The sequence below is a fragment of the Mandrillus leucophaeus genome, unplaced genomic scaffold, assembly GCF_000951045.1.
Source record: "Mandrillus leucophaeus isolate KB7577 unplaced genomic scaffold, Mleu.le_1.0 Scaffold158, whole genome shotgun sequence".
Lineage (NCBI taxonomy): Eukaryota > Metazoa > Chordata > Mammalia > Primates > Cercopithecidae > Mandrillus > Mandrillus leucophaeus.
The window spans coordinates 1903542-1922730 of NW_012101565.1; the positions used below are offsets into that span (position 1 = coordinate 1903542).

Below are 19189 nucleotides of genomic sequence, written 5' to 3' on the forward strand. Positions count from 1 at the left end.
CTTGTGACCTGGGCTGGGGGGCCATCTTGTAGAATACAGCACTGTTCACGTTTTGGGCCAGGGAGCCCTTTGAGAAGATACTCAGAGACACAGACACTTCCTATGTAAGGTGTCCCTACAGGCAGGATCTCACACACGTTTCAGGTCCTTCACAGTGCTACGGAAAATGAGGCCACAGGCTCCGAGTTTACTGCAAGCTTCAGGGTTTGCTGACGCCTACACTTCTCAGCGTGTGGCATCTCACACCAGCCAGGGGCCTCCCATTTCCTGTGGCAGGTTTTCGTGACACCCAGTTATGACCTGGCAGGTGGAGGGGAGGCTGTCCAAGGAAAGGAGGTGCCTGTGGTCAGCAGAGGAGGAACCTTGTTCCACTGAGGCAGGAAGATGAGACTCTGGGTTCTCTGATGGGTTCACCAGCAGACCCTGTGAAATTCATAATGGCCCCTAAGGTAGGGGTTGCCTGACATGTTCAACTTGGATTTAACCCTTAAGGCATAAGAAACCACTAAACAACATTCAGACATTAGAAAACTAGGGCCAGGTGCGGTGGCTGACTCCTGTCATCCCAGCACTTTGGGAGGCCGAAGTGGGCGGATCACTTAGAGTCAGGAGTTTGAGACCGGTCTGGCCAACGTGGTGAACCCCATCTCTACTAAAAATACAAAAAAAGGTTGGGTGTGGTGACACACGCCTGTAATCCCAGCTACGCGGGAGGCTGAGGCAGGAGATACTTGAACCCGGGATATGGAGGTTGCAGTGAGCTGAGATTGCACCACTGCACTCCATCCTGGGCCACAGAGCGAGAATCTGTCTCAAAAAAAAAGAAAAGGAAAAAGAAAACTGGTGAAGACTGAGGTAAACCACAAGATTGTCCAGGCTTTCTGCGTGGAGGCAATTTGCAGACTCACAAGCAGAGAACCCAACAAAACCCAAACTTTGGGGAAGCTGAGGCAGCCAGAATTTGTGGGGTATGGTACCAGAAAGGAAGGAGTTATGCCCAAAAGAAAGAGTTCCGGCAGTCTGCACGTGAGCCTGCTTGCATCTTGGGCTGGATCCGATTTGCTGGTGTAAAGTGAAACCTCGTGAAGCCGGACCAAGAGCAACTTGAAGGGGAAGAGTAAGTGTAAGGGGACAGGACTCACACGGGGCCATGGTTATTTCAGTTCCCACCAGCTGGAGTGTAGAAGCCACTTTAAATACACAGAGCATTCCTGAGACCTTAGAGGAACCACAGCTTGAAGTGGCGCAGAATAAGCTGGAAAGGAACGGCCACTCCAAATGCCACGGAAACAAGTGCAAGGCAAGCCCTGGAGACACCACTGCCTGCTAGCACGGGGTACGCACAGCACTCTTGAAGACAGAAGCCAGGCGAAGTGGCTCACACCTGTAATCCTGGCACTTTGGGAGGCCGAAACGGGGATCATCTGAGGTCAGGAGTTCAAGACCAGCCTGGCCAACATGGCGAAACCCCGTCTCTACTACAGAAAATTAGCCATATGTGGTGATGGGCGCCTGTAGTCCCAGCTACTTGGGAGGCTGAGGCAAGAGAATCACATGAGCCTGGGAGGCGGAGGCTACAGTGAGCCGAGATCGCATCACTGCACTCCAGCCTGGGCAACAGAGCAAGACTCCGTCTCAAAAAAAAAAAAAAATTTCACATCCAGAATCTAATCAATAACTGGCAGACAAGCCAAGGCAGGAAAATGGACTTGTCACTGGAGGGGGATAGTCCAGTAGTAGGACTGGTTTTGATAGGATTAGCCAACAAAGAGTAAACAATTATAAAAACATTCTGTGTGCTCAAGGAAATAACGCAAAAACATGACTGAGGGCGGGGCGGTGGCTCACGCCTATAATACCAGCACTTTGGGAGGCCGAGGCAGGTGGATCACAAGGTCAGGAGTTCGCGACCATACTGCCTAACACGGTGAAACCCCGTCTCTACTAAAAATACAAAAAACTAGCCGGGCGAGGTGGCAGGCGCCTGTAGTCCCAGCTACTGGGGAGGCTGAGGCAGGAGAATGGCGTAAACCCAGGAGGCGGAGCTTGCAGTGAGCCGAGATCGTGCCACTATACTCCAGCCTGGGCGACAGAATAAGACTCCGTCTCAAAAAAAAATGAGAAATGGAAGATACAGAAAAGAAGCAAGTTGGACAAAATGTCACTGGAACTAATCTCCCACGTAGAAGAATTCCACATTGTTTACTGAGATAGTTCCCCTTGGAGGAGGTGACGCTTACCTCCTCACTCCGGAAGCCTGGGCTGCACCTAGTGACCCCTTCCGAAGAGCAGAGCACAGAAGCCGGAGGAGCAGCTTTCCAGTGGGGACCTCCAGCAGCACAGCCTCACCAGGGGTCACGGTCACCATCAGCAGTGACATCGTATCCCTGTTGTGTACTCTTTATTTTATTTATTTATTTTTTTGAGACGGAGTCTCGCTCTGTCGCCAGGCTGGAGTGCGGTGGCGCGGTCTCAGCTCACTGCAACCTCTGCCTTCCGCGTCCGAGCAATTCTCCCACCTCAGCCTCCCGAGTAGCTAGGACTACAGGCGCCCGCCACCACGTCCAGCAAATTTTTTTGTATTTTTGGTAGAGACGGGGTTTCACTGTGTTAGCCAGGATGGTCTCGATCTCCTGACCCCATGATCCGCCCGCCTCAGCCTCCCAAAGTGCTGGGATTACAGGCGTGAGCCACCGCGCCCGGCCTGTTGTATACTTGATAGGATGATGAGAACAGCACTCTACCTCTTTGATCTTCCTCCCGAAAACATACGTAACCCCAGCTAATCATGAAAAAACATCAAACAAATCCAAATTGAGAGACATTCTGCAAACTATTTGACGAGTCCTCAGAATTGTCAAGGTTCTCAAAAACTAGGCAAGTCTGGAAGTTGTCAGAGCCGGTGGAACTGAAGATGTGACAACTGGATGGATCTTGGATGACGTCCTGGAGCAGAGGAAGGATTGGGTGAAAACCTAAGAAATCTAAATAGAATATGGGCCCTAGTTAACAATGTGTCTAATGTTCTTGAGACAAATGCACCACACAAAGGCACGATGTTAACGATGGGGGACACTGGTGTAGGGCATGTATTCTAAAGTAAAAAGGTGGTTCTTCAGATTCACCGCAGTGGTTTGACAAAACATTAGAAACTTCCGAAGAAAAGATTCCCGAATTAAAAGCAATGGAAACTATCCACAGTGATGTACAGAGAGAAAAAGGACTGCAAAAACTTAGCCGAGCTTCAAGGAGATAATATCATGTGGTCTAACGTATTTGAGGTTCCAGAAAATAGTGGGGAAGAGAATACAGAAATATGACCAAAAGGCCGGGCACGGTGGCTCCTGCCCGAGATCCCAGCACTTTGGGAGGCTGAGGTGGGCAGATCGCTTGAGCCCAGGAGTTCAAGACCAGCCTGGGCAATAGAGCGAGACCCCCATCTCTATAAATAATACAAAATTAGCCGGGCATGGTAGTGCCTACCTGTGGTCCCAACTACTCAGGAGGCTGAGGCGGGAGGATCACCTGAACTCAGGAGGTGGAGGCTGCAGTGAGCCATGATCAGACCACTGCACTGCAGCCAGGGCAACAGAGTCTCCTGCACTGCAGCCTGGGCAACAGAGACCCTGTCTCAAAAAAAAAAAAGAAATATTAGGCTGGGCACGGTGGCTCACGCCTGTAATCCCAGCACTTTGGGAGGCCGAGACAGGCGGGTCATGAGGTCAGGAGACCGAGACTATCCTGGCTAACGTGGTGAAACCCCGACTCTACTAAAAATACAAAAAACTAGCCGGGCGTGGTGGCGGGTGCCTGTAGTCCCAGCTACTTGGGAGGCTGAGGCAGGAGAATGGTGTGAACCCGGGAGGCAGAGCTTGCAGTGAGCCGAGATCACGCCACTGCACTCCAGCCTGGGCCACAGAACGAGACTCCTCTCTAAATAAATAAATAAATAAAGCATCCGGAAGAGCCGTACGCAGTGGTGGCGCCTGTGGTGCCAGCTAGTCAGAGGCTAAGGTGGAAGGATTGGTCCCAGATAGGGCAACATAGTAGGACCCCATCAATACAAATAATAATAATAATTTTTAAAAAGCAACTAGGAAGGGAAAGGAAATTGCATGCAGAAGAACAAAAGAAAAAGATAAGAATGACTGCCAGTTTCTCATCAGAAACCGTGTAAGGCATATGACCAGAATAAAAGGCTTAAGACGCAAGTCTGGTTCAGCGTTCTCACTCAGCACGATTCACCGTGTCAATAGAAAAGAAGAAGAACCATGTGATCTTCTCAACAGAAGCAAGAAAAGCATTTGACAAAACTTAACATCTGTTTCATGATAAAAACTCAGCACACGAGGAATAGAAGGGGAATTCCTCATTCTAATGACCGTCTCAAAACTCGACAGCTGACTTTGTCCTTACTTGGGAAAAACAGACTGCTCTCCTCCAAGACTGAAAGAAGGCGGGGATGTGTGCCTCTGCCACGTCTGTTTAACAATCCATTCAACGTCGTCATCAGCGCAGCATGTCTAGGAAATAAAAGACGTAGACATTAGAAAGGAAGAAAGAAAAGTGATTCCGTTCATGGACAGCATGACCGTTGACTTAGAAAATCCCAAATAGTCTACAAGAAAGTTAGTAGAGCTAATAAATGCGTTTAGTGAGGCCACAAGACACAAGGTCGTTATACAAAGATAAATTGTATTTCCGCACACTAGCAACAAACTATTGAAAATTGAAAATATTCGGCCGGGCGTGGTGACTCATGCCTGTAATCCCAGCATTTTCAGAGGCCGAGGCAGGTGAATCACCTGAGGTCAGGGATTTGAGACCAGCCTGGCCAACACAGCGAAACCCCATCTCTACTAAAATACAAAAATTAGCCAGGCGTGGTGGCGCGCACCTATAGTCCCAGCTACTCAGGAGGCTGAGATAGGAGAATTGCCTGAACCTAGGAGTCGGAGGTTGCAGTGAGCCGAGATCACGCCACTGCCTTCCAGCCTGGGTGACCAAGTAAGACCTGTCTCAAAGAAAAAAAAAAAATTATTATCCGTTTCCGAGACTCGTGAATTGATTCCAGCTCAAGGTTTCTGAGGCCGACGTCATCTCTAGGCTCAACTGAGGATGAAATACACTTCCAACTTCCCTCAATGCTTGTTGACAGGCCACAGTTTCTCGCTGGCTGTTGGCAAGAGACTTTAATTCCTTATCAAGTGAGCCTCTCCACAGAGCTGTTTGTAACATGGCAGCTTGCCTCTCCAAAAGCAAGTGACCCAAGAGAGCCAGAGCCCAAGGCGGCTTTTGCAGTTTGTTCTCAAATGGCATCACCTCTGCGTTTGGTCACACAGGACACAGGACAACCGTGGTACATGGCGGGAGGAGATAGCTCAAGGGTTTGGACACCAGAAGTGGGATCAACAGGGGGCCATCGGCAGGCTAGTTAATAGGGATAAATTAGCCGGGTGCAGTGGCTCATTCCTGTAATCCCAGCACTTTGGAAGGCCGAGGCAGGCAGATCACAAGGTCAGGAGTTCGAGACCAGCCTGGCCAAGGTGGTGAAACCTCATCTTTACTAAAAATACAAAAAGTATCTGGGTATGGTGGCAGGCGTCTGTAGTCCCAGCTACTCAGGAGCCTGAGGCAGAAGAATCGCTTGAACCTGGGAGGTGGAGGTTGCAGTGAGCCGAGATCACACCACTGCACTCCAGCCCACGCAACAGAGTGAGATTCTGTCTCAAAAGAAAAAAAGGCCGGGTGGGGGATAAATTGAAGACCTAAATAAATGGAGAGAAATACCATGGTCATGGGACAGAAGACTTAGTATTATTAAAAGGAGAACAAAATTAGAAGATTCACACTATCTGATTTCAAGACACTATAAAGCTCCAGTAATCAAGACTGAACAATATTAGCATAAATATAAACATGTAAACAAATGGAGCAGACTATAGATTTCAGAAATAGACTCACCCATCTAAGGCTGACTGATCTTGACAAAGGTGCCACTAGTTCAATGGAGAAATAATCGTCTGTTCAGCAAACAGTGCTGGGATAACTGGACGTCCATAAACAAAAAGGTGAGCCTTGTCCTTTACCTCACACCATATACGAAACTAACTCAGAATGGATTGGAGACTAAAATATGAGCTAAGACAACAAAACTTCTAGAGAAAAAAAAACCCTTTGATCTTGAGTTAGGAGACAAAAATCACCAAATAGGAAAAAATTGATAAAGTCGACTTCATCAAAGTTAAAAACATCCACTCTTTGAAATACACTGTTAGGGAATTAAGAAGCAAATCACACACTATATTTGCAAAGCATATATCTGGTACCAAGAATATATTTTTTAAAGAATTTTTGGCCAGGCACAGTGACTCACGCCTGTAATCCCAACACTTGGGGAGGCTGAAGCAGGTGAATCACTTGAGGTCAGGAGTTTGAGACCAGCTTGGCCAACATGGTGAAACCTTGTCTCTACTAAAAATACAAAAATTAGCTGGGTGTGGTGGCAGGTGCCTGTAGTCCCAGCTACTTGGGAGGCTGAGGCGGGAGAATCGGTTGAACCTGGGAGGCAGAGGTTGCAGTGAGCCGAGGTCGTGCCATTGCACTCTAGCCTGGGCGATGGAGCGAGATTCCATCTCAAATAATAATAAATAAATAAACGACAAGTGGCTGAGCATGGTAGCTGACACCTGTAATCCCAACACTTTGGGAGGCCAGTGTGGGTAGATCGCTTCCACTCAGGAGTTTGAGACCAGCCTCGGCAACATAGGGAGACCCACCTCTACAAAAATGAGCCCGGCGTGGTGGTGTGCTCCTGTGGTGCCAGCTACTCGGGAGGCTGCGGGGGGAGGATCTCTTGGTCCCAGGAGGTAGAGATTGCAGTGAGTCAAGATCACGCCACTGCACTCCAGCCTGGGTGACAAAGCAAGACTCTGTCTCAAAAAAAAAAAAACGTATATTGAAAAAGGCAAAAGATTTGAACAGATACATCAAAAAAAGACAAATAGCAAATAAGCATTTGAACAGATGCTCAGCATCATTACTTCTAAGAGAAATGCACACGAAAACCTCAGTGACAGCTACTAGAACAGCGAACAGGCCGGGCACAGTGGCTCACACCTGTAATCCCAGCATTGGGAGGCTGAGACAGGCGGATCACGAGGTCAAGAGATGGAGACCATCCTGGCTAACACGGTGAAACCTCGTCTCTACTAAAAATTAAAAAAAAAAATTAGCCGGGCGTGGTGACGGGCGCCTGTAGTCCCAGCTACTCCGGAAGCTGAGGCAGGAGAATGGCGTGAACCCGGGAGGCGGAAGTTGCAGTGAGCCGAGATTGCGCCACTGCACTCCAGCCTGGGGGACAGAGCAAGAGACTCCGTCTCAAACAAAAGAAAAAACAGCCAACACCACCAGGTGCTGAGGAGGGCACGGAGCCACTGGAACTCACCCGTGCTGCTGAGAACACAAATGCTATATCCTCTTTGAAAAGCAGCTTGGGAGTTGCATGTGAAATTCAGCATTTACCACCCGGCCAGCAGCTCTGCTTTGGTTATTGTACTGTTCAGCTCTAGAATTTCCATTGGGGGTTCTTTATGATTTCGTCTCTTTTATCATTTTTTTGGTATAGATGGGGGTCTCGCTATTTGGATTATTGTTTGCAGGGGTGTTCTGTGGGGTTTTGAGCAGTGGTAGTTTCTGAGGTCAGTCAGGGTTCTGGCTGCAGCGGGGCTCTTCATAGCTTTCCCTTTGCAGGAGAACAAGCCTGTGGTTTTACTTGTTTCTCTTACTCTAGAGGAGCTGTCGTTTCTGAGAGCACTCTTGGGCTGAACTTTCAAATAAAATGAGTTTCCTCGGGGAGCTTCAGAGCCCTTTCCTTATGGACAGCCTCTCTCCCCACCCAGGCTCATTCTCTACCACTGCTCTGGGCACCGGGCAGGACAGCAGCCTCTGATCTTCTTGGCCTGGCTTTCCCAGCATGGGTGCTCTACCCTGCAGTTTTAACCCAGAAAGCCTGAATTGTATTTAAAACGTGTGGTTTTTAAGGCCAGGCACAGTGGCTCATGCCTGTCATCCCAGCACTTTGGGAAGCCGAGGTGGGTGGATCACTTACAGTCAGGAGTTCAAGACCAGCCTGGCCAACCTGGTGAAAGCCTGTCTCTACTAAAAATATAAAAATTAGCCAGGTGTGGTGGCGCACGCCTGTAATCCCAGCTACTCAGGAGGCTGAGGCAGAAGAATCGCTTGAACCCAGGAGGTGGAGGTTGCAGTGAGCCAAGATGGTGCCGCTGTACTCTAGCCTAGGTGACAGAGAGAGACTCCATCTCAAAAAAAAAAAAAAAAAGTGGTTTTGAAAATGCTTTAATCAGGTGGGAGCTGCCGGGAGGGTGGTCAGAGACCTGGGTGTCCTCAGCCTGCTGTGGCTGTGGCAGAGCTCCTCTCTGAGGCGTGGGCAAGGTGGAGGAGGGAGCCCCTGGCGTCTTGGCCACATGCTCCAGCAGCTTAGTCTCTTCAGCTTGGAGTCGGTGAGGATGAGAAACTCTGGTGGTCTGCCCAGCCTGTGAGATCCGGGAAACCTTACTCGGGAACTGAGGGGAGAAGGGTCCCCATCTTCCTGCTCCCCTTCCCTGAGTGTAGTGCCCATCATGGCGAGCTGGGGTGAGAGGGAAAGAGGAGGCTGAGGTTCAGATGCCACCAGGCTCACTGTTCGTACCAGGCGTCGGTAGATTTTACTCCATAAGTGTTTATCTGTTAACATGCCTTTAGGACAGTTTTGAGACCTTAAATGGTTTAAGTCAGCTTTGCTTGTTTCACAGGAAGTACTTCCACGAAGGTCCTCGCATTGCTGTCCCAGCAGTGGAAATCTCTCCATTTTCAAAGCGTAGTTTTGCCGGATGTTGAATTTTTATGTTTTGTAGAGATGGGATCTCGCGATGTTGCCCAGACTGGTCTCCAACTCCTGGGCTCAAGGGATCCTCCTGCCTTAGCCTCCCAAAGTGCTCGGATTACAGGCCTGAGTCCCACACCCGGCCAGTATACAAAGATTGAGTGGCAGGGTCTTTTATTTTAATACTTTTATTTGTTTTGGTTTGTTTTTGTTTTTGTTTTTGTTTGGAGATGGAGTCTCGCTCTGTCGCCCAGGCTGGAGGGCGGTGGCGCAATCTCCACTTACTACAACCTCCACCTCCCAGGTTCAAGCAATTCTCCTGCCTCAACCTCCTGAGTAGCTGAGATTACAGGCGCCCGACACCACGTCCAGCTAATTTTTTTGTATTTTTAGTAGAGACGGGGTTTCACCATGTTGGTCAGGCTGGTCTCAAACTCCTGACCTCAAATGATCCACCCACCTCAGCCTCCCAAAGTGTTGGGATTACAGATGTGAGCCACCACACCAGCCATTTTAATACTTTTTTTTTTTTTTGAGACAGAGTCTCGCTCTGTCCCCCAGGCTGGAGTGCAGTGGGGTGATCTCGGCTCACTGCAACCTCTGCCTCCCGGGTTCAAGCGATTCTTCTACCTCAGCCTCCCAAGTAGCTGGGACTACAGGCACAGGCCACCACGCCCAGCTAATTTTTATATTTTTAGTAGAGATGGGGTTTCCCCATGTTGGCCAGGCTGGTCTCGAATTCCTGACCTCAGGTGATCTGCCCGGCTCAGCCTCCCAAAATGCTGGGATTACAGGCGTAAGCCACTGCACCCAGCTGTGTTACACTTTTTGTGGTGTCTCACAGGTCTCTGAGGCTCTGCTCATTTTTGTTTTTTTGAAACAGAGTCTCCTTCTGTCACCAGACTGGAGTGCAGTGTGTGCAATCTCAATCTCGGCTCACGGCAACCTCTGCCTCCAGGGTTCAAGCAGTTCTCTTGCCTCAGCCTCCCAAGTAGCTGGGACTACAGGCACAGGCCACCACGCCCAACTAATTTTTTTTTTGTATTTTTAGTAGAGATGGGGTTTCACCATGTTGACCAGGATGGTCTCGATGTCTTGACCTCGTGATCCGCCCGCCTCGGCCTCACAAAGTGCTGAGACTGCAGGTGTGAGCCACCGCGCCCAGCCGGCTCCTCTCCTTCTTATTCCTTCTTTTTTTCTTTTTTTTCCTCATATCGAACCATCTCAGTGGACCTATCTTCATGTTTGCTGACTCCTTCTCCTAGTCAGATATGCTCTGTCACCCAAGCTGGAGTGCAATGGCGCGATCTCAGCTCACTGCAACCTCCGCCTCCCGGGTTCAAACAATTGTCCTGCCTCGGCCTCCTGAGTAGCTGCGATTACAGGCATGAGCCACCATGCCTGGCTAATTTTGTATTTTTAGTAGAGACGGGGTTTCTCGATGTTGGTCAGGTTGGTCTCCAACTCCTGACCTCAGGTGATCCACCTGCCTCGGACTCTCAAAGTGCTGGGATTACAGGCGTGAGCCACCATGCCTGGCCCCTCTGGTTAACTTTTAATCTGAATTATTATACTTTTCAGTTCCATAATTTTGATTTCGTCCTTCTTTACAATTTTTATCTCTTTATTGATACCCTGTGTTTGACGAGATGTCATTCTCATACTTTAGTTCTTCAGATGTAGTTTCCTTTAGTTGTTTGAACATATTTGAAATAATTGACTTAAAATCTTTGCCTGGTAAGTCCAGTGTCCAATGTTTTGGCTTCTTTGGGGACAGTTTCTATTGATTTTTTTTTTTTTTTTTTTCCTGTGGATGGTGTATGGGTCCTAACTTCTTGTTTCTTTGCATATCTCGTTTTGTTTTGTTTTTTTAACTAGAGTCTTTGTTTGTTTGTTTGTTTGTTTTTGAGTCTGTTACCCAGGCTGGAGCGCAGTAGCTCGATCACAGCTCACTGCAACCTTCACCTCCGGAGCTCAAGGGATCCTCCTGCCTCAGCCTCCTGAGTAGCTGGGACGACAGGTGTGTGCCACCACACCTATTTAATTTTTGTATTTTTACTAGAGACGGGGTTTTGCCATGTTGCCAAGGCCGGTCTCCAACTCCTGAGCTCAACCAACCCACCCGCCGTGGCCTCCCAAAGTGCTGGGACCACAGGCGTGAGCCAGCACAGCCGGCTGGAGAACCGGAACTCTGATAGGTTGAGAGTGGCAGCTCTGGAGCTCGGGCTCCCCCGCCTCCCAGGATTTGTCACTGCTGCTGTTTGTTGTGGTTATCAGCCCAGTAGCTTTTCAGGACTGCTTCTGTAAAGGTTCTGTTCTTTCTTGTTGATGGCCACTGCAGTCTCTGTTCAGTTCACTGATGTGGGTCGGGACGGGGCGGAAATGTTCTCGAGGCTTGGAGTCTCCGTCTTTTTGGGGGCTGTGTGTGTGCTGGGGACGCCTTCAGCACTCAGCCAGGCCATGGACAACCCGACTGTGCTTCCCTTCCTGCTTACGCAGAGCTCAAGGTCAGCCAGAAGCGAGAGCTCAGGGCTGGCTCACACGTGGACACGGCTGCGAGATGTCCTGGAATATCTCAGAGCTTTTCAGAGCCCCTAGTGGCGCCTCCTTCTCCCCAGCTGCCAGGCACTGCCTCAGGCAGCCCCAGCGTTCAAAAATCACCTCTAAATGTTTCAACAAACACACCTAGGTGAACAGCTTTTTTATTCAGGAGAGCTTCAAGTCAAATCAGAGACAGCCTTGTGCGTGGACTCCTAGGCAGATGCTGCCAGGCCTCTGGGAATGGGGCCTGGGAGGAGCCCAAGCCCTGGCCCGCCCCGCAGCAGCTGCCAGGACACTGGTTCCCACGAGGACTGCAGCTGTTGGTCTTCAGAGCTGCGCATGGAGTGGGAATAGGGCACGTTAAAATGCCGCAAAGCCTGGCCGGGCACAGCGGCTCACGTCTGTAATCCCAGCACCGCAGGAGGCCGAGGTGGGCGGATCACTTGAGGTCAGGAATTCAAGACCAGCCTAGGCAACATGGTGAAACCCCATCTCTACTAAAAATACAGAAATTAGCCGGGCATGGTGGCGCCTGTAGTCAACTACTTGGGAGGCTGAGGCACGAGAATCACTTGAACTTGGGAGGCGGAGGCTGCAGTGAGCCGTGTTCATGCCAGTGCACTCCAGTCTGGGCAACAGAGCAAGACCCTGTCTCAGAGGAAAAAAAAAAAAAAGTTCACACAGCCCACCGTTCTTACTAAGATTCAGCTGTTTTTCTGGAATAAATGCTCCCCATGCTACTGTAATTCTTTGGTTAATTTTCAGAGTTCTGGAAAGTTGGCTTGGCGTTTTTCACCCTCTCTCTCCTGCTGCCTTGAGTCCTTTCTGTGATTGGTTCCCTCCCTAACGCATGCACATCCCTGTTTATTTCGCATCTCTCTATATTGGAAAGCGGTTCTCCACTTCTAGTGCCATACCACGGGGGTTTTTCTGGCTTTTTTCCCTGTTTGCATCTGCAGCTCCCCTCCCTGGCAGGATAAATCTGCCCCACTGCCCTTCTCGTTTCTTCACTGGGTCAGCCGCCCCTTCCTGTGCAGACACCCCTCACCTCTCTCTGGCCCTGCTTCAGGCCCCCATTCCCTGCCATGTGGGCTTCTCGCTGTCCCCTAAGCCTTCAGTGCCCCCTCTGAGCCACTGTGGCCACGGCCAGCAGGGATGCCTCCCTCGCCAGCTCCTCCTGATAGCTCTGGGCCTGAGCTTGGGAGAGAAATGGAAGAGGAAGAATATATGCAGTGTTTGACTGTCTCTGTTTCTCGTCTCACGTCACAAAACAAGAATGAATTTGGATTTCTGAACGCAAATGTGTTTTCCTCTGGAGTAATGAAATCAGGGCTCAATTTCCTTTGCTGTTCCTAAGGGAAATGTCCTGCTTAAACACCCATCCCGTGGGCATGGGCCAGAGTGCATCGGGTGCTTTGTGAGTGGAAACGTGGCCTTCTCTAGAACCCCTGGATAAAGCTAAATGCCTGTCCCATGGGCGTGGCCAGTGTGTGGCAGGTGCTTTGTGAGTGGAAACGTGGCCTTCTCTAGAACCCCTGGGTAAAGCTAAACCCCGTCCCGTGGGCGTGGCCAGAGTGCGGCAGGTGCTTTGTGAGTGGAAACGTGGCCTTCTCTAGAACCCCTGGGGAGGGGCTTCCCGGCTGTGAGGAAGGCCCCGCATCTGCCCACCGCCCAGTCCTGGGCCTCACAGTGAGGATGCAGGTCACGCTGCACAGATGAGGCCCGTGTGGCAGGTGGTCCCAGGAACGAACTCGCCTCCCCCCAGCCCCCTGGGCCTCCCATGGCCCCAGCCCCATCAGGTGGAACGTGCACTGCCTGCGCTCCAGAAGGGGTGGCGTGGGGAAGGGTGGTTTGGGCGCGCTGCCTCTTGCCACCACGCGTGACCCACCGTGTGTCTCCCTTTCAGAGTGGGAACAGCTTCCATGTGTTCGACCAGGGCCAGTTTGCCAAGGAGGTGCTGCCCAAGTATTTCAAGCACAACAACATGGCCAGCTTCGTGCGGCAGCTCAACATGTGTGAGTGCCGCCTCCGAGGTGCGGGAGGCGGACCTGCAGACGGTGGGACCCCAGCAGGAGGACCCTGTGGATGAAGGACGGAGCCCCCTGTGCTGGCTAAGGGCATGCCATGGAACCCAGCAAGCCTGGGGGCCGGGGGCAGCTGCCTTTTCCAAGGGGGAGGGTCCTCGTGGGTATGAACCTGGGGTCCCCAGGGAAGAACCGTGAAGCCCGAGCTGTACTCCATGTGTATCGGGCATGGGGAGCCCTGTGGGGACACAGGGTCTCACTTAGACCAAGACCACCCGGCCACCAGGCGTGGGCTCTGAGGGGCAGGGTGGGGTCTGACCGTGGCCAAGCTCCGCAGCAGCCTCCCAGGGCAGTGGCCGCTCTTTGAGGGGTCTTGGTCCCACCCTGAAGCAGAGCCGCCCCCTTCCCTTCTATGTGCAGATGGTTTCCGGAAAGTGGTCCACATCGAGCAGGGTGGCCTGGTCAAGCCAGAGAGAGACGACACGGAGTTCCAGCACCCGTGCTTCCTGCGCGGCCAGGAGCAGCTCCTTGAGAACATCAAGAGGAAAGTGACCAGTGTGAGTGCCGGCCCCGCACCCTCGCCCAGTCTCGCCTGCCATGGCTCTCCCCGCCTGGCCCTCCCTGAGAGCTCCCACCCCAGCCTGCCCGCTTCCTGAGGGACCCGCTGCAGTGGACGAGCCTGAGCCTGCCAAGCTCCCAGGCCGATTCAGTGACCCCTGTCCCTCTCGGGGATCCAGGTGTCCACCCTGAAGAGTGAAGACATAAAGATCCGTCAGGACAGTGTCACCAAGCTGCTGACGGACGTGCAGCTGATGAAGGGGAAGCAGGAGTGCATGGACTCCAAGCTCCTGGCCATGAAGCAGTAGGTCCCACACCAGCACTGTGGGCTGCAGCGGGTGCTGTGGGGGCAGGGCCCTGTCCAGGGCTCCAGATGCTCAGCCCCACCTCCTGCTCCACCCAGATCTATTGGGCCTCTGCCCCAGCCCCGCCGCCCATGGCTGCTGGGACCGGCCATTCTCCACATGCAGAAGGGGGTCCAGAGGGTCCCTGTTCTGCACGTCCCCAGCGCTCTCTGGGCCATCCTGGCCTCCCGGGGTGTTGGCTTCTGCCTGGGCTCCGAGCTTGGCGGGACCTACCAGCCTACTTTTGAGGACAAGCCCTGCACAGCAGACCCATCCCACCCGCCTCGGGCCTGGGGTCAGACGCGTCTCAGGCCCTTCCTGGAACCTCTGCCCCACACGTGCCTGGGCCTATGGAGCTAGCCCCCCAGCCCCTCCTCACCAGGACCCTGCGGCTCTGGGGAAACCTTAGCAGGGGCCTGACACCTGGTGGCACCTGAGAAACTGAGGCAAGCCCACCTCGGAAGGCTGGCTCAGGTCTCGCATCCACTTTGGGGCTCCAGGCATGCGGGAACCCCAACCCCAGTTGGCCCCAAGAAGACTCACAGGCTTGGCGGGGCTCAGCCTCCCAGAGCAGCAGGAGCGCGCTCACGGCCCTGCTCAACTGGCTGGGGACAGCTCTCCCCCACCCCGTGGGGCCACCTCTGAGCCACTTCCAGGCCTGGCCCTGAGCACCTGCGGGACCCGGGACAGCCGGTGTCGCACCTGAAGAACGTCCTCCCTCAACCTGGCTTCTCAGGCCTCAGAAGGGCGGCTCAAGGGTCTGCTCCTGGCCTGTGTCCAAGACAGCCCTCCAGGTGTTGGCCAGGATGGATGCCAGGATCTGGGTGCACCTGGATCCTGGTGCTCCCGTCCCCAACACCCTACCTGACACCAGGTGTTCCTATCAGGGAGGGGGCAGTGGGACCAGCAAGCCCTGGCCCTGGCCCCCAGCCCTCCACACAGCAGTTCTCATCCTGGGGTGGGCCAGGCCAGACATGGTCATACTTAACCCTGCTCCTGCCTGGTGGACGGGGAGGGTCTGTGGGGCTCCCTCAGCCCTGGGGCTCCTGGGATCGGGCCCCACTGACCCAGCCTGGTCTGTTGCAGTGAGAATGAGGCTCTGTGGCGGGAGGTGGCCAGCCTTCGGCAGAAGCATGCCCAGCAACAGAAAGTCGTCAACAAGGTGGGGGCAGGGCCAGAGGGCCGGCGGGGGCCCCACAAGGGCCGGGGTGACTGTGTCCTCTCTCCCCACAGCTCATTCAGTTCCTGATCTCACTGGTGCAGTCAAACCGGATCCTGGGGGTGAAGAGAAAGATGTGAGGTTTTGGGGACGCCTGCATCCGCCACCCAGGGCCCAGGGCCGTCCTCCTCCTCTGTCAGCTGTGCCCCGAGGTGGGGGGTGGCGGCTGACCTGCACCTTTCCCCACAGCCCCCTGATGCTGAACGACAGTGGCTCAGCACATTCCATGCCCAAGTACGGCCGGCAGTTCTCCCTGGAGCACGTCCACGGCTCGGGCCCCTACTCGGTGAGTGCTGGAGGCAGGGCCCCCGTCCAGGCCTGCGGGCGCAGTGGGGTGTGTTGCCCTGGCCGGCGCTGCACGAGCCTCCTGTCTTTGATTGCAGGCCCCCTCCCCGGCCTACAGTAGCTCCAGCCTCTACGCCCCCGATTCTGTGGCCAACTCCGGACCCATCATCTCCGACATCACCGAGCTGGCTCCTGCCAGCCCCGTGGCCTCCCCCGGCGGGAGCATAGACGAGAGGTGGGGGCCGCATCACCCCAGCCATCCTGTCCCCCAACGAGGCGAGCCCCTGTGGGCCCAGGGCAGAGTTGGGGATGAGGTGGGGCTGGCCAAGACACCAGCTAACGTGGCCCCCCTCGTGTCCAGGCCCCTGTCTAGCAGCCCCCTGGTGCGTGTCAAGGAGGAGCCCCCCAGCCCGCCTCAGAGCCCCCGGGTAGAGGAGGCGAGTCCCGGGCGCCCATCTTCCGTGGACACCCTCTTGTCCCCGACCGCCCTCATTGACTCCATCCTGCGGGAGAGTGAACCTACCCCCGCCTCCGCCACAGCCCTCACGGACGCCAGGGGCCACACGGACACCGAGGGCCGGCCTCCCTCACCCCCGCCCACCTCCACCCCTGAAAAGTGCCTCAGCGTAGCCTGCCTGGACAAGTGAGTGCCACCCCACCCACAGCCCCTGGAGGCACAGCCCTGGGCTTCAGCTCAGACTGTCCCAGAGGGCTGAGCAGGGCAGCTGGCAAGGCAGGACCCTACCCCTAACCTCGGAGCTCGGGGCTGGGGAGGGAGACAGGTGCCAAACAGATCACCCCACAATCCCAAACGCCACAGAAGCCAAGGGCGTGTCCGGGCAGGCTGCTGGGCCCTGCTCTCAGCCACCCCTCCTGCTGCTGCCACCCTCTCGCCACAGGCCACAGGTCCTGGCAGGTCGTGCTGCCCAGACAGATGGCAGGAGATGGTGAGCAGGGCCTGGCCTCCACACCCCCAGGCTTGCCCAGCCCCTGCCTGCAATGGGGGCTCTTGTTTTTGTATCTTGCAGTTTGGCTCGCACTCCACAGATGTCTGGGGTCGCCCGCCTCTTCCCTTGCCCCTCTTCCTCTCCGCATGGCCGAGTCCAGCCAGGGTTAGCGCTGACCCCACTGGGGTGGGAGGAGGGCCCTGCCAGAGCTCGGGCCCTCCCACACAGCCGTGGACCAGACCCAGCCTGACGGGGCATGAGCATCGGGTCTGGGCGGCATCGTCCTAAGCTCCTCTGTGGCTGGGGCTCAATGTCATCATGGCTCCCCTGGCCATGGGCCTGTGGTCATTGCCTGTGACAGGGACAGGTCTCCCTGGCCTGGCACAGCCTCTGGTGCTGGCAGGATCCAAACTGTGGTGCTGACTGCACTTCCTGCCAGGCGGGGTCTCCAGGGCACCTCTGGTACCCAGCCTGGCTGCCTGTCCCATGGCCCAGGTGTGCCCCATGGCCTAGTGCTTTCTTGGTCACAGCCACCAGACCGTGGGTCTCATTCCCACAGCAGCACCAGGGCAGGGACTGAGCCACCCACACACTGAGCACAGCCCCAGCCGTTTTCCCAGTGTAACAGGAAACCTCACCAACCCTGAAAACTGAAATCCCTGATCCTCGTGCTAGAGTTGAATACGCCCCTTTTCTCCTGGGTCCTCTGCCACCAAGGCCTCCAGGCCTCATGGCGAAGGGATGCCCAGCATGGGCCCAGCCGCACCCGAGGGCACAGAGCCTCCACCACCTTCCAGGCAGTCCTCGAATGCACTGTCCCCTCCAGCCTGTGCAGGCATACACGGGGGTGCGGCCTGGGGGATACAGTCAAGGGGAGCCCTTCTCCCACAGGAGCGCATCGGGGTGTGGGGCCTGGGGCACTGGTTCAGCTACCCCCTCATCCCGGGCCAGGAATGAGCTCAGTGATCACTTGGATGCTATGGACTCCAACCTGGACAACCTGCAGACCATGCTGAGCAGCCACGGCTTCAGCGTGGACACCAGCGCCCTGCTGGACGTGAGTCGCGTCCTGTCCCGCCCCGCCCCGCCCCGCCCCGCCCCGCCCCGCCCCGCCCCGCCCCGCCCCGCCCCGCCCCGCCCCGCCCCGCCCCGCCCCGCCCCGCCCCGCCCCGCCCCGCCCCGCCCCGCCCCGCCCCGCCCCGCCCCGCCCCGCCCCGCCCCGCCCCGCCCCGCCCCGCCCCGCCCCGCCCCGCCCCGCCCCGCCCCGCCCCGCCCCGCCCCGCCCCGCCCCGCCCCGCCCCGCCCCGCCCCGCCCCGCCCCGCCCCGCCCCGCCCCGCCGCCAGGTGCTGTTCTGACTTCCCTCCCTCCTCCGCAGCTGTTCAGCCCCTCGGTGACCGTGCCCGACATGAGCCTGCCTGACCTTGACAGCAGCCTGGCTAGTGTGCGTAGGCAGGCGGGGGGTGAGGGGGAACAAGACCAGCAGGAGCGCTCACGATACCATCTCCACCCCACAGATCCAAGAGCTCCTGTCTCCCCAGGAGCCCCCCAGGCCTCCCGAGGCGGAGAACAGCAGCCCGGATTCAGGTGAGCCAAGTCCCACCAGCCCCCTCTCTGCCCCGACCCCCCACCGCCTTGACACCCCCACCCCCGCAGGGAAGCAGCTGGTGCACTACACAGCGCAGCCACTGTTCCTGCTCGACCCCGGCTCCGTGGACACCGGGAGCAGCGACTTGCCGGTGCTGTTTGAGCTGGGGGAGGGCTCCTACTTCTCCGAAGGGGACGGCTTCGCAGAGGACCCCACCATCTCCCTGCTGACAGGCTCAGAGCCTCCCAAAGCCAAGGACCCCACTGTCTCCTAGATGCCCCGGAGGAGCTGGGCCAGCCGTGGCCTGCCCACCCCCGCCCCCAGTTGCAGGGCTGGCCTTGGGGAGGAGAGGCAGCCTCGAGGTCCTGAGCACTGGTGGGTTGGCCACCACAGCCCCAGTAGGACAAACAGGGGCTCAGGTCTGGGCAGCACCTCTGGTCAGGAGGGTCACCCCGGCCTGCCAGTCTGCCTTCCCCCAACCCCGTGTCCTGTGGTTTGGTTGGGGCTTCGTAGCCACACCTGGACTGACCCTGCAGGTTGTTCATAATCAGAATTGTATTTTGGATTTTTACACAACTGTCCCATTCCCTGTTCCATAGAGATATACAGATATATACACACAGGTGGATGGACGGACGGACGGACAAGACAGGCAGAGATCTATAAACAGACAGGCTCTATGCGGTGGCCTCCCATGTGTTTCCTCTGTCCCAGGGTAGTACGGTGGATGGGGGTGCAGTGAGGAGGGGCCCAGGGCTCAGAAGGGCTGGGCTGCAGTGGCCTCCTGGGGGAAGGCGGACG

General features: G+C 55.3%; 1 protein-coding gene across 1 annotated transcript in view; it reads left to right on the forward strand.

The window, feature by feature from the left end:
* Positions 1 to 19071, forward strand: part of HSF1 (heat shock transcription factor 1) — a 26633-nt gene extending 7562 nt beyond the window's left edge. Inside the window, exons 2-12 of the mRNA XM_011975693.1 lie at positions 13332 to 13440; positions 13870 to 14006; positions 14187 to 14311; positions 15438 to 15513; positions 15585 to 15646; positions 15760 to 15856; positions 15954 to 16090; positions 16217 to 16498; positions 17754 to 17859; positions 18179 to 18387; positions 18457 to 19071. Of these exons, the coding sequence (XP_011831083.1) occupies positions 13410 to 13440; positions 13870 to 14006; positions 14187 to 14311; positions 15438 to 15513; positions 15585 to 15646; positions 15760 to 15856; positions 15954 to 16090; positions 16217 to 16498; positions 17754 to 17859; positions 18179 to 18387; positions 18457 to 18550 (1356 nt within the window). The 5' untranslated portion in view covers positions 13332 to 13409 and the 3' untranslated portion in view covers positions 18551 to 19071. The remainder of the gene's footprint in view (positions 1 to 13331; positions 13441 to 13869; positions 14007 to 14186; positions 14312 to 15437; positions 15514 to 15584; positions 15647 to 15759; positions 15857 to 15953; positions 16091 to 16216; positions 16499 to 17753; positions 17860 to 18178; positions 18388 to 18456) is intronic.
* Positions 19072 to 19189: the final 118 nt, after the last annotated feature.